Source organism: Poromitra crassiceps (assembly GCF_964638095.1).
Source record: "Poromitra crassiceps genome assembly, chromosome: 7".
NCBI lineage: Eukaryota > Metazoa > Chordata > Actinopteri > Beryciformes > Melamphaidae > Poromitra > Poromitra crassiceps.
This window is the reverse complement of record NC_139628.1, coordinates 39,119,133-39,131,617: the sequence shown is the minus strand read 5'-3', so window position 1 is coordinate 39,131,617 and position 12,485 is coordinate 39,119,133. Positions and strand designations below refer to the sequence as shown.

Here is a 12,485-nt window from a genome sequence, read left to right as displayed (position 1 = left end):
TGATGATGATGATGATCATGTTTTTATATATATACATAATGTCTCTGGATATTTCTGTAGTGTATTACGGGAGAAACACTAGTGTAGCAGAAACCTTAAGGGGGAAGGCCGCCTCCCACTTCCGGATTCACATCTAATGTTAATTGTATGCGAAGGCCATAACGTGTGTGTGAGTGCAGAAATACAGCGGCATTCCCTTTTAACAGACCTTATAGAGGGGAGGAACGAACTGGAGTTTTTGATGTTTGTTTTTTGACATTTTGGATATTTGTGGTGCGGCTGGTGAAGTTTAAAGGGGTATCGCAGCCAAAAAACATCCCACCTTGAGCTATTTTCCGTTGTTTTTGTTCGACTTTCTGGCACACAAACATGATTTTTATTTTTTTTCTATTCTCCACTTAACATTTCAAACACATCGCAAACACACTCGATTCCTACATCGCCCCGTTAAAGTTACATTACATTTTCAAAGTCTTTTGAGCAAAACTTTGACCGTTAACTTACTAACACCTCCCGACTAATGGACTAGAAAAGTATGCAGTGAGCCCCGCCCCACGTAGAGGCTGCTGGACAGACAAAATGAAGCGCACCACAAGTCTCTCAAAACCGCAAAAACACCCCAGAAAAACTGGGGAAATTCCAGTTGGATTTCTGAACCCCGGAGTGTCTGTTCCTTTAGGCTCAGCAGAGCAGACCTGACGCTGCTAGGTGGCGACCGCGACTTTGTTTTTCGATGTGAACAAACAAAATCTGTTTATTCTTGTCTGATCATTATGATAGAGGGATGGGATAAAGAGAGGAAGAAAAAATAGAAAAAACGGTTATTTTAGCAATATTTTCATTCTTTCAGGATACTATATGTGTGTTTTCTGGGAGGGGGGGCGTCACACTCAAATGCCCTCCTCCTTTCTTGTTTTTACTCCTGTTGCGTCCTTGATATTCACATTGTCTTAAAGGTACTTTACGTGTAAATTCATTTGATGAAGATGATTTTGTTTTGTAATTATGCTGTTTTTTTCCTATTGGTTTTTGTATTATCTTGCTCATTTTGTGGAAACTGATGCTATTTATTTTCTATTTGATCAGGAAATGTTACCTTATTTGAAGACGATGGTCAGGGTGTGTATGTGTGCGAGTGCATGTGTGTGTGTGTGTGAGAGAGAGATAGATGCGTAGATAGAGTGATAGAGAAAGAGAGGGGACAACAAAATTCTCTCTTTGCTTCTTTTTCTCTCTCTCTCCTTCTCTCCTTCCTGAGGGACAGGGTTTTGAATCTGAATGTATCGTAAAACAAATGGATTGATTGTTACTTGTGACGCTCGAGGCGCGGAGCTAGCCGTCGGTTGCTTCGTAAAACAAACTATTCCAAACCCTTCAGACCAGCAGCACCTGCTTCAAATCGGGCTTGAGTCGAAGTTTTTGAAATCCGCCCAAATCAGAACAGATTTCGGAACAGGCATTTCGAGTTTCACCAAACCGTAAATAAGTGAGAATTAGCATTAGCATTTCAAACAAAAGTCATAAATCTTGAATTTGTAGCAGTGCATTTCTGTGCACTTGTCATCTTGTCAGCTAAAAAAAACGACACGAAACAAACAAAACAATAAAAAACGAAACAAACAAAGCAGACAAAAACATTTAAAAAAAACAGACAAACGCCCCTAAGTGTTTGATCGGATTTCCAATGCTACTTCGATTCAAGCTAACTCAAAAAAACAAAAAAACACAACCGAAAATGGAGAAAAGTAACCTCACTGTAATAAAACACAGCTTAATTTATGATTTATGTTCTATTTTTTTTCCGGCTAGTTTACTCACAAACCCTCTTGATTGTTATTGTCAGTCGGTCAGCTGACTCGGAGGGGTGGACAAATCGAACCCCCGGCTCCCACTGTTCTAGAAGGACCCGTAATGGAATCCTAAAATTCCGTGTTCTGGAATCCCGTCAGCCATTCCAGACGTCACTGCGGAACAGGAAGCGAGAGAGAGAGAGAGAGTGTGTTGGTAGAGAGATACTGGTATCGCCTCAAAGACAGCCATCATCCAAGACACTGCTTTCCCGCCATTTCACGCGTCCCCCCCTCGGCGGCCGTTTTGACTGCGGCCGGTTTTAAAACGAGCGCTTTAATCCAGCCGGGATGTTGTGGTTTGGATCCCGTGAAAGCAGCAAGCAAAGAAGAAAAGAGGGAGGAGAAAGACAGAGGAAGCTAGCGTCCGTGCAAAGAAAAACATAGAGCTAGAGATGATAGAATGGCAATAAGTCAGAGCAAACAGCAACGGACTGAGAATATAACGTTACCTAAAAAAAAAACAATACAATACAACTGCATTACGTAGCAATTTCACTGAATTTCTAGATTTGCACTGTCTGCCCAATGGTCTGTGTTTTGTTGTGTTGAAGAAAAACCTTAGAGAAGATGATTAAAGATGAAGAAGAAGAAGAAGATGTATATTTTGGGGACCAACTCAGTGGTGGGGTGGGGGGTTTGAATGTAGAGAGGCTTACTACTGTATGAAACATTACGGGGGGTGTAGAATGGACGGGGGGGAAAACAACAACTATGTGCTAAAAAAAAATGAAACTTCACTTTGAGAAAATACTCTGGGAGTCTGACTGCTGTTTTTCTTCCGTGTGAATGTCTCTTGGTGTCTGTTGGATTATTTTGTTTCTGAGGTTGGGTGTCAGTTCCAGTTCCTCTCATTGATTATCCTCCCTTGAAGTAACACGTCGCTGCTCTCCGCTTAAAAGCTCATAACTCTAAAGTGTCAACTTTGCAGGAACTAAGAAAAACAGACAATATTTTTAGCTTGACTGACATCATCATGCTTGTTTGAGTTCATCCAGGGGGGTTTTAAAGGGACAGTTCATCCCGAAATCTAAAATACCCATAGAGACTGTATATAAAATATCACCTTTCCTTACCTGTAGTGCTATTTATCCATTCTAGATCGTTTTGGTGTGAGTTGCTGAGTTTATACAGACCTTGTTGTGAGCAGTTTCATGTAGATCTGCACAGAAGGAAGCAAGCTCACGTGACAACTAATCTACGGTAAAGTTAGATGCACGCTTTCTCCCACATGGTGAGACGGTTGGCCGGAGTTTAGTTTAGTTTATTAGGATCCCCATTAGCAAATGCTACAGCTATTCTTACTGGGGTCTGACACATTTTACAATACATATTAACACGTACAATATATGGGTGTAGTTTGGTCGAAGGAAAATAGTTCCTACATGAATCCCATGAAATTGCTCACAACAAGGCCTGTGGATCTTGAGTAACCGGGTCATGATGATTGGAAAGAGACATGTCACATTGCTGTGCCCTTTAAACTTTAAAGGGACAGTTCACCCCAAAGGGTTTCCTAATTCCAAGGGTTGTCGAATTTGGTCAGTCCATAGAGGAGCATGTAATCCTGTAATTGAAGTGAAAACATGAAAATCATTCTTTTGACCACCAAAAAACGTCCTAACTGGTAGCTACAGTATTTCAGCAGAAAGCGAGCATGCCACCACGGCTCATTGTCATGCTCTGGTGAGTTCACATTGACTCAGTGAGGTTTTGGAGTCCAAAAGATGTTTGGTTTTCAAGCTGTTACAAAGTAACTTCACTTCAACACTCTTTTAGCTTGTGTCACAGAGAAGCACTCCTCCGTGTTTACTCCAGCTCCGAAGAGAAGTGGATCATTCAGCATCTCTAATTTTAGAGAGCTAAAACTAAAAGTGGGAAAAAATTCATATATATATATATATATATATATATATATATATATATATATATATATATATATATATTCATCAGTCATTTTGTCAGAGTGGTCGATTTTGTTCACATCATTGGACTAGTCGAGTTTAGTGGAATAAAATCCTGCACACACGTATAGACACTTTACGCACACATTTGTGGCAGAATGCTGCACGGTTCAATACTACACTCTTACGATGTGTCATTTTTACATGTGTCTTAATTTACAACACACTTTTTTTTACTGTAATAGAAGTGTTAAACAGCAACTTTTAAACACAGCATAACAGTTGTGTTGAGAAATAACAAGTGTTTGTTGTCCCAATGAAGTCAGATGTGTAAAAAATGACACGTCATTTGTAAGAGCGTATGATAAAGAGCAGAGTATTTTTTATTGGGGTGTGTGTGTGTGTGTGTGTGTGTCTGTGTGTCTGTGTGTGTGTGTTCATGCAGCACTGGAAAAATAATCTCTCCCTCACTTTCTCCTATCACATGCAGGCGCACACACACGCACATGCAGAGATACAGGCTGAGGTTAAGACAATATTGACAAGCATCTGTATTTTCCAGGGAGTTGCCAGTATTTCTGACTTGGGGTCTCTAATGGTATTTCATTATAATTGGTATGATGTCAGAGTGTCCGTCCGCCGTAATGGCCTTCTAAAACAACAACCAGGACAGATTGGTTCCAGTCACTGGGTGCTGCTGTCCACTGGAGGAGAGACGCAGGAGTTCAAACCTCCGAGGCATCATCAGCCAAGAAGGTAAGGTTTATTCCTTAATATCTCAGGTAGCTATGTAGGCTACGAGTAAAAACATCCGTCAAATGAGAGATCTGAACGGCTGCAGAAAATAAATGTAGGCTAGGCCAAACAGGCCAAACAATTAAAGTAGTTTTCATCAAAAGTAATTGCGCGTTTAACGTTATAATTTCGTTAACAGGCAGTCGAAACAAAGTTTAGCCTATTATTCAACGTGTTATCATCTCGGTGTTTCAGTCATTTCTTAATTTTGCAATAAAGCCTATTTCAACACTATCTCAGGTAAGGCCTCATTGGTCATCATATTGTCTTGTTAATAGAGCATTTTTACTAGTGAACACCGATATTTATAAAAGATGGGAGCATAATACAGTTCTACTTATGACTTTATTGTAGCCTACCCTATCGATATAGCTATAACCAATAAGGTTGTGTTGAAAGCCAATGCAAATCTAACTTGATAGAAGGGATGTAACTTAACCAAAGCCACCTAAACGTACTACATTATGTTCATAATAGGCTACACAAAACTCCAGGAGGGGACGCCACAGGAATGTAGGAGTTACGGCTGCATTTCATTTCATTTCAATTTTTTGTTCACAGTGTAAAAAATGGCCATCGTAGCCTACCCAGTCAATTTTTAAACATTGAAGAATGTTCACAATGTTGTTGTGAGATAGGCTACAAAAAATGTAACAAGCGTGAACGGGACAGTCTCCGTGGCCGACTGGTTAGCGTGTTCGACATTGGGGGTACTAGGTGACCCTCCCGCCCTGCGATACCCGGGTTCGAGTCCCCCCTACAGCCCTGTGCTTAGGGGGAGGTGGTGTGACTACACACTACTGATCAACCCGGGTATCTTAGAGCATGCTAGCCCTTGGCCATTGAGATTGTCTCTTTTTATATATATATACAAAAAAGTGTGTATGGAGACTGTTTTTGATGCCTAAAATAAATGCCATACAAGTTGCAGTCATTGGCTGCAGTCGTCATAACGGACGCTAGAGGGAGGTGTGAGTCAAACTGAATGTGACTGCTCTCAAACCCAGTCAAAGTGCAGTTTTATATCACCATCACCCCTAGACATTAAGAAATACATTTGTTTGATCAGCAATTCATGTAGGCTATTTTTCAGTTTGGAGCCCATTTTTAATTAAAACAGGAACCAGGGTTATTTCCCGGCCAGGAGGTGCATGTATGTGCACATACTTGGCAAATAAAGCTGATTTTGATGACATTGCATGGAAGAAGGCAACAGACATTTTCTTTTTACATTTAGTTATAAAGGAGGAGTCTCGCTGAGAGCAATTCTCTCTTTTTCAGGAGCGCCCTGTTCACATTCACACGACATAGAAGTTGACCAGTACAACCACAGTCTGATCTGCAGGCCACCGATCAGTTCCACTGGTGCTGTTGTTGGGGTTAAGGGCCTTGCTCAAAGGCACCTCAGTGGTGGTAGTGCGTGGTTCCGCACACAGATTTATCCTGCCAGTCCAGGGGGGTTGAACCAACGACCTTTCGGTCACAACTTGCTTCTTTGACCTTTAGGCCACCACTGCCCACATTATCTAACTAGATAACTAGATCATAACTTGATCCATGATAATATTACATGTAATACTATACTCAATACAGTTTTTTTACTCATCTAACAGTGTCTGCCAAATATAACAGAACAGCATTGTAGTTTATGAATCATAACACATTCAGACAGACTTTCTTGCTTGTAGTTTATTGATGATTTGAACACGGCTCTCTTGAATACTCGATTCTGATTGGTCAATCAACAAGATTCACCGGTCATTATTTCTCGACAACCGACCGCTGCTCTGCCACACCTGGATTAATCAGTTGATAAGAGCCTTTTGTCAGCAAGACACTACTAATTAGGCCAACCAGTTGCAGCTGTGGTGTCTTGTGTGCCAATTATGAATGAAACCGCTTTGTCGTTGAAAACGCTATTAAAAAATCTATTTGAATAATTATTTTTGTCAGATTATTGAATGATTTAGTTGTAGGCCATGTTCTAAGCGGGATAATGGATAGTGAGCCCGGTGATTACTGGAAATAATGACCTTCAGGTGAATGATTAAGCCCTCCGCTGCGCGTCGGGCTCAATATCACCTGTCGGTCATTATTTCGCCAGTAATCACCGGCTCACTATCCATTATCCCTTACATAATGGATAAATAGGCTATATAATGCATATAAATACTGAATGAATAGTAACCTATCTTCTCTATTGAAATTAGCTGACTTGAAGTCTGTTTTCATTATTTGACTGACAATCCCTTTCTCTGTTTTAACTCTCCCTCTCTACCCAGAATGCATCTGTCTCTCCCTTTGCTCCTGCTCCTGGTCTCCGGGGCGGCGGTGGTGTGCGTTGCCGTGACGACGACCCTGCATGGTTTCCGTGGCTGCGCGGTGAGAGAGTTCACCTTCGTGGCCCAGAAGCCTGGCTGCAGAGGCCTGAGGATCACCACAGAGGCCTGCTGGGGGCGCTGCCACACCTGGGAGGTAACATACACACACACGCATGCACACACGCACACACACACACACGCCAGTATGGCTATCTTAGTGAGGACAACCCTAACCTAACCATCACAACTAAATGCCTAACCCTCTAACCCTAACCCAAACCCAATTCTAACCTAACCCTTAAAACCAAGTCTTTACCTTCAAGCAGCCCTTTGAAGGTGTGTGAGATAGTGAGGGCCAGCCAAAATGTCCTCACTTCCCAGGTATAGGGCTGGGTTAAAAAAAATCTATATATCGATATTGAATCGATATTCATGTGAAGGAACAAGTATCGATACATCAATCCCAGTATCGATATTTTAAAATGCATTTTACAAAAATAAATAAATAATAATATAATAATAATAAACATAGGCTATAATATTACAGGCTGTGTGTGGTAGTTAAAACATAGTTTCAAGTTGACGTTTATTTATGTTTGTAGTTGAAACTAAAACATAAATACTGTAGGCTACATATGTGCATTGTGCATGCACCATGAGCCAGATGTACAGACCTCAAATCTGTTTGCACTATAATGTTTGTGAACTGGAAATGTTCATGACCTGTATTTTATTTTATTTTATTTTATTTACAAAGCATTTATACTTTATGAAACACTGTTTACAACATGCTGCTGTTCAATGATTCTGTTGTATAGTGGAAATCTAAATTTGTTTGGCTTCTCACAGAAGACTGTAAAGAAAGAGACAGAAGACTGTAAAGAAAGATAAGATGTTGAATGACTATGTTGGTCATGTTTAAATAAAAAAGAATTACATGATGTAACTGCTTGCTTTATGGTCAATTCTTAATGTAAATATTAATATTTTTTAATAATGCACCAGGTTAGAGGGTTCCTTGTACAATTTACAGCATTAGTTCTTTGAGAATCTCTTCCATTATCAAAGCAAAACTGGTATGTAACTAAAATATCGATATCGAATCGTATCGTATCGGAAATCGTATCGACTTGGGACCTTGTGTATTGATTGATTGATTGAATACTTTATTGAATCAACGAACATGAGAAATACAGGGTACAACCATATCATTAGAGACAAAAGGAATAAAACACAACAAAGCCCGAGGGCTTATTTCCATTGTGGTCCTAGAGTGAGGCAAAATGGAATGAATGAGTGTGTGCGTGTATGAGCGCGTGTGTGCGCGAGGGACATTCAACACTACAGGACATAACAAGCACTTAACACATGGAAATAATTTAACGACTTCTAAGGCAAAAATAAATAACATGTGTACTAAAACCACCTATATACACAAATCTGTACATACCAAAAATATATACAAGAGATCTTAAAAGAAATTACCTGTATATGCAGGAATATCTAGTATAAATATAATATATAATATATAATATATAATATCATATATTATATAATATATAACACAAACAAGAGAAACTAAAAGAAATTACAATTCTGGAATAAAAACATTACGACCCCTTTTCTGCAAAAAGGGCCAACCTTAGGGGCCGTTCTGTAGCCACTGTTTTAAGGTGGACTTAAACGTGAGTTTGGACCCAAGAGTTTTAATATTTTCGGGGAGGCTGTTCCACAGGATCGCTGCTGAGTATAAAAAAGTACATTTACCTGTTAAACTTTTAAATTTAAAAAGTACAACGTTTGTGTAACTACCCCTGGTGGAATAGCCGTGCACCTCGCTAACCCTCCGGAAATAACCGGAGAGGTACGCAGGGGCTTCCAGGTTCATGATCCTGTGGACCATACATAGCTTGATCTGAGAGACCCTCTCCTCCACTCTCAGCCACCTAAGGCTGAGGAAATGAGAGCGGAGCAGAGAGGTTCTGGGGTGAAGGCCCTGGACAACCCTCACCAGCTTGTTCTGGGCCGTCTGAAGTCTAGTTTTTAGTTTGGCTGTGGTGGCCGTAAACCAGGAGGAGCAGGCGTAATCGAAATGGCATTGAATTAGTGCATTTGCCAGAATCAACAACGTGGCACTGTTTATGATTTTGGAGATGCGGGCTAAAAATTTTGTCTTTTGAATTACTTTGGAAATGACTTTATGAGCCATCTTCTCGCCTGAGAGCTTGTTGTCCAGGATACACCCTAAGTAGGTAATCTCTTCCTTTGAGGGTACAGACACGTCACCCACCTTGATAAAAAAAAACCGGGGATTTTTTTAGCTTAAATTTGGAAGCAAATAAAATTGACTCCGTTTTCCCTAAATGGAGAGACAGTCGGTTGTCCGAGAGCCAAACCCCAACATTTGACAGCTCCTTGCTAAGTTTTTGCTCGACCACCCCCTTGTCCGTGTCGGAGAACAGGAGGGCGGAGTCGTCGGCGAACAGGAACAGAGGGCAGTCACAGGCAGATTTCATGTCATTTATGTAAACCAGGAATAACAGTGGACCCAAAATGCTCCCCTGGGGTACCCCACAGCTAATGGGGCAAGGGCGGGACAGAGTCCCATTTATGTCCACCACCTGCTGCCTACCTGTCAAGTAGGACCGAACCCAGTTTAAGGACGTGCTGTTGAAACCCAGAGCCCTGAGTTTACTGAGTAAGATGTTATGGTTTACAGTGTCGAATGCTTTTTGCAGGTCCAACATGACCATGCCACAGAACTTACTGTTATCCACTTCCTTTCGGATGTGATCCGTTAGGTAAAGCAAACAGGTGTCGGTTGAATATGATTTTCTAAAACCGGACTGGAAATCAAACAGGAGTTTGTGAGAAGTGAGATAATTATTGATTTGTTCAAAGATTACTCTTTCCATTATCTTGGAAATGGAGGAGAGAATCGAGACGGGGCGATAATTACCATGTTCCAATTTGCTTCCTTTTTTGTGCAGAGGGATAACTCTGGCGTGTTTGAACTCCTGGGGGAACTGACCAGATATGATAGACAGATTAATAATGTGTGTGATAACAGGGGAGATGATGACTGCAGCGTCTCGTATGAACCTGCTTGGAATGTTGTCGATACCTGTGGCTTTTGATGGTTTGAGAGCCCTGAGTTTCAACAGCACGTCCTCCTCTGACACAGCCCTGAGCTGAAAACCGTCAGCCTGCGCTCCCAGACCTCTGTAGTAGCTGTCCACATGGTCCTGGCCATACCGCCCAGAGAGGGATGGAAGCTTACTTACCAGAGTGTCTGCAATAGTCGTAAAATAATCATTAAAAATGCCCGCAACCTTGAACTTATCCGAGGTGACGGTGCCCTTGTGCATAAGGTTCAAGTTAAAAGATTTAGTTTTAAGCTTGTTGTTGTACCCCAACTGCTTCAGGGACTTCCAGAGTTTTTGTGGGTTATCTCTGTTCTCTATACAAGCATCGGTGAAATGCTCCGATTTGGCCTTTCTGATCAGTCTAAAAACTTTGTTCCTCAGTTGTTTAAAAATGCCCAGAGATACTTCATCCTTATTTTTCCGGTGAATATACAGACTCTTATTTCTGGCTTTAATGGCTTCAATAATGTCTGTATTGAACCAGGGCTCTGTTCTGGCTTTAAAACGAACCGATTTAACAGGGGCCAACTTATTTATCACACTCACAAACATGAATTTAAAAAGGCACCAAGCTTCATCTACAGACTTAGACAGGAGGACACGGGACAGGTTCACTTTTCCCAGCTCGTGCTGAAAGGACTCGGCTGAGTAATTCCTCAGCGATCTGATTTTGACCGTGTGGTGGCAATTTATTACCGGTCTTTGAATTTTGCGTGTGCAGTAAATGATTGCATGATCACTTATCGCACAATCAATTACACCACTGCTGGAAATGTTGTGCCTGTCCGAAACTACAATGAGATCTATAAGAGTCTGAGATGAAGTGGTTACTTGTACCAGCAAGTTGAAATCAACTGATGAAAACTGAAGGTCCTACAAAAATCAATAAAAGCTTTATAAATGGAGGAGTCCTTACTCAGGACATCCGTGTTCCAGTCACCGATCAAAATGACTTCCCGTTTCCCGTGGTCAACGGCGCTGGTGCACGTCTCCTCCAAGAGATCGTAAAACACCGATTGGGTCGGGGGCCTGTACAAAATCCCCACAAGAAGTGGTTTCGTTTTGGGCAATAGAATGTCTAACCAGATTGCCTCGGTATGCACACTGTCCAGGTCATCTCTGATGTTAAAACAAATGTCAGAGCGGACGTATCCGCAGACCCCCCCTCCTTTGCGATTTCTGTCCTTTCTAACTACTATGTAGTTTTGAATTTCGATTTCTGAATCATTTATTGAACTGTCCAGCCACGTCTCAGAAAAAGAAATAACATGAGCCTTGTTTTTGCTAACCATAAACCTAATTTCATCGATCTTATTTAAGAGACTCCTCACATTAAGATGAACAATATGAAGACCGCGCGATGTAAGAATACTGTCCAGGTGGGAGGGACTAACAGGCTGGTCAATACTACTAGAGTTAACAACATTTGGTCTAGTCGGGGAAATAATGTTAGGGCCAGGGTTACGCTCTACATTACCTGACAAGAGAAGCAACAAGACAATGAAGCATTTTTTCCTAACTGAGAGCTTGGGTGTAGTCTGACTACCCCCAGGCGTAATCATAGGTCTGCAGTGGCTTAGAGTACCAGAGAAAAATGACATTAACCAGTCAAATGGGCTAAACAAGGAGACAAGATGGGGCAGGGTACCGACATCAGTAACCTGGACTGACCAGGGGGGGGGGGAACAGAAATAGTTGGAATATGAGCCAGTTCCCCGGTTACAGTACAAGAAAAAAACATATTTCCCCTTGGTTTATGGGGACCCACTTGTCTCTTGTGACCTCCAGGTCAATGATGACGGGCAGAGAGAGCAGGGCCAAGAGGGCAAACAACACCGCTGCCATGGCGAGAAAAAGTCTCTGTGATTTAATGAGCCCACTGGCAGTTTGTAGAAAATTGTTAATATGGCGCGCGCCTGGCCGAAAAAAAAAGGTCCAGGATCGGAATCGTATCGTATCGGGAAGTCAGTGGCGATACCCAGCCCTACCCAGGTATAAAACTTACATTGGTCCTCACTAATACAGCTGTACAAGCACTCTCTAAAGTTATGGAACAAATAGTATTTTAGATTATTATTTTTAAGTGGTGAAGCCGCTTCTATAAGTGACTTTGTGTGTCCGTCCGTTATGGCCGAGATGTGAGCCGAGCACGGGATATGAGCAGTGCGCCGAGATGTGTCGCCTAGGCCCCTCCCCCCAAGCTCTACAAGGAAGTGGGAGTGGAGACAGAAAACATCTTCGCACACGCCGTGTGCTTTTTTCGTATGCGTTTATTTTAATCCGTCATCCAGAAAGACAGACGGGTCAAACAGCTCGCAAAACGCTATTGACTGATGCGAAAAACACAGAAAATCGAACCTGTTCCGAAAACTTTAATGACGGACAAAAGTTTCGGAGTCAGTGTGTAAACTTGAGTCACACGACATGAGATCGTATTTATTTTAAAACGTCCGACAATTTCGGACAAAGCCT

General features: G+C 41.6%; 1 protein-coding gene across 1 annotated transcript in view; it reads left to right on the top strand.

Annotated features, from left to right (window-relative positions):
* Positions 1-4,451: 4,451 nt before the first annotated feature.
* LOC310779834 (glycoprotein hormone beta-5-like) overlaps positions 4,452-12,485 on the top strand; it is a gene marked incomplete at its 3' end in the record, with an annotated part of 8,649 nt that continues 615 nt past the window's right edge. The window contains exons 1-2 of the mRNA XM_083640347.1: positions 4,452-4,507; positions 6,829-7,021. Coding sequence (XP_083496473.1) covers positions 6,830-7,021 — 192 coding nt within the window. The 5' untranslated portion in view covers positions 4,452-4,507; position 6,829. The remainder of the gene's footprint in view (positions 4,508-6,828; positions 7,022-12,485) is intronic.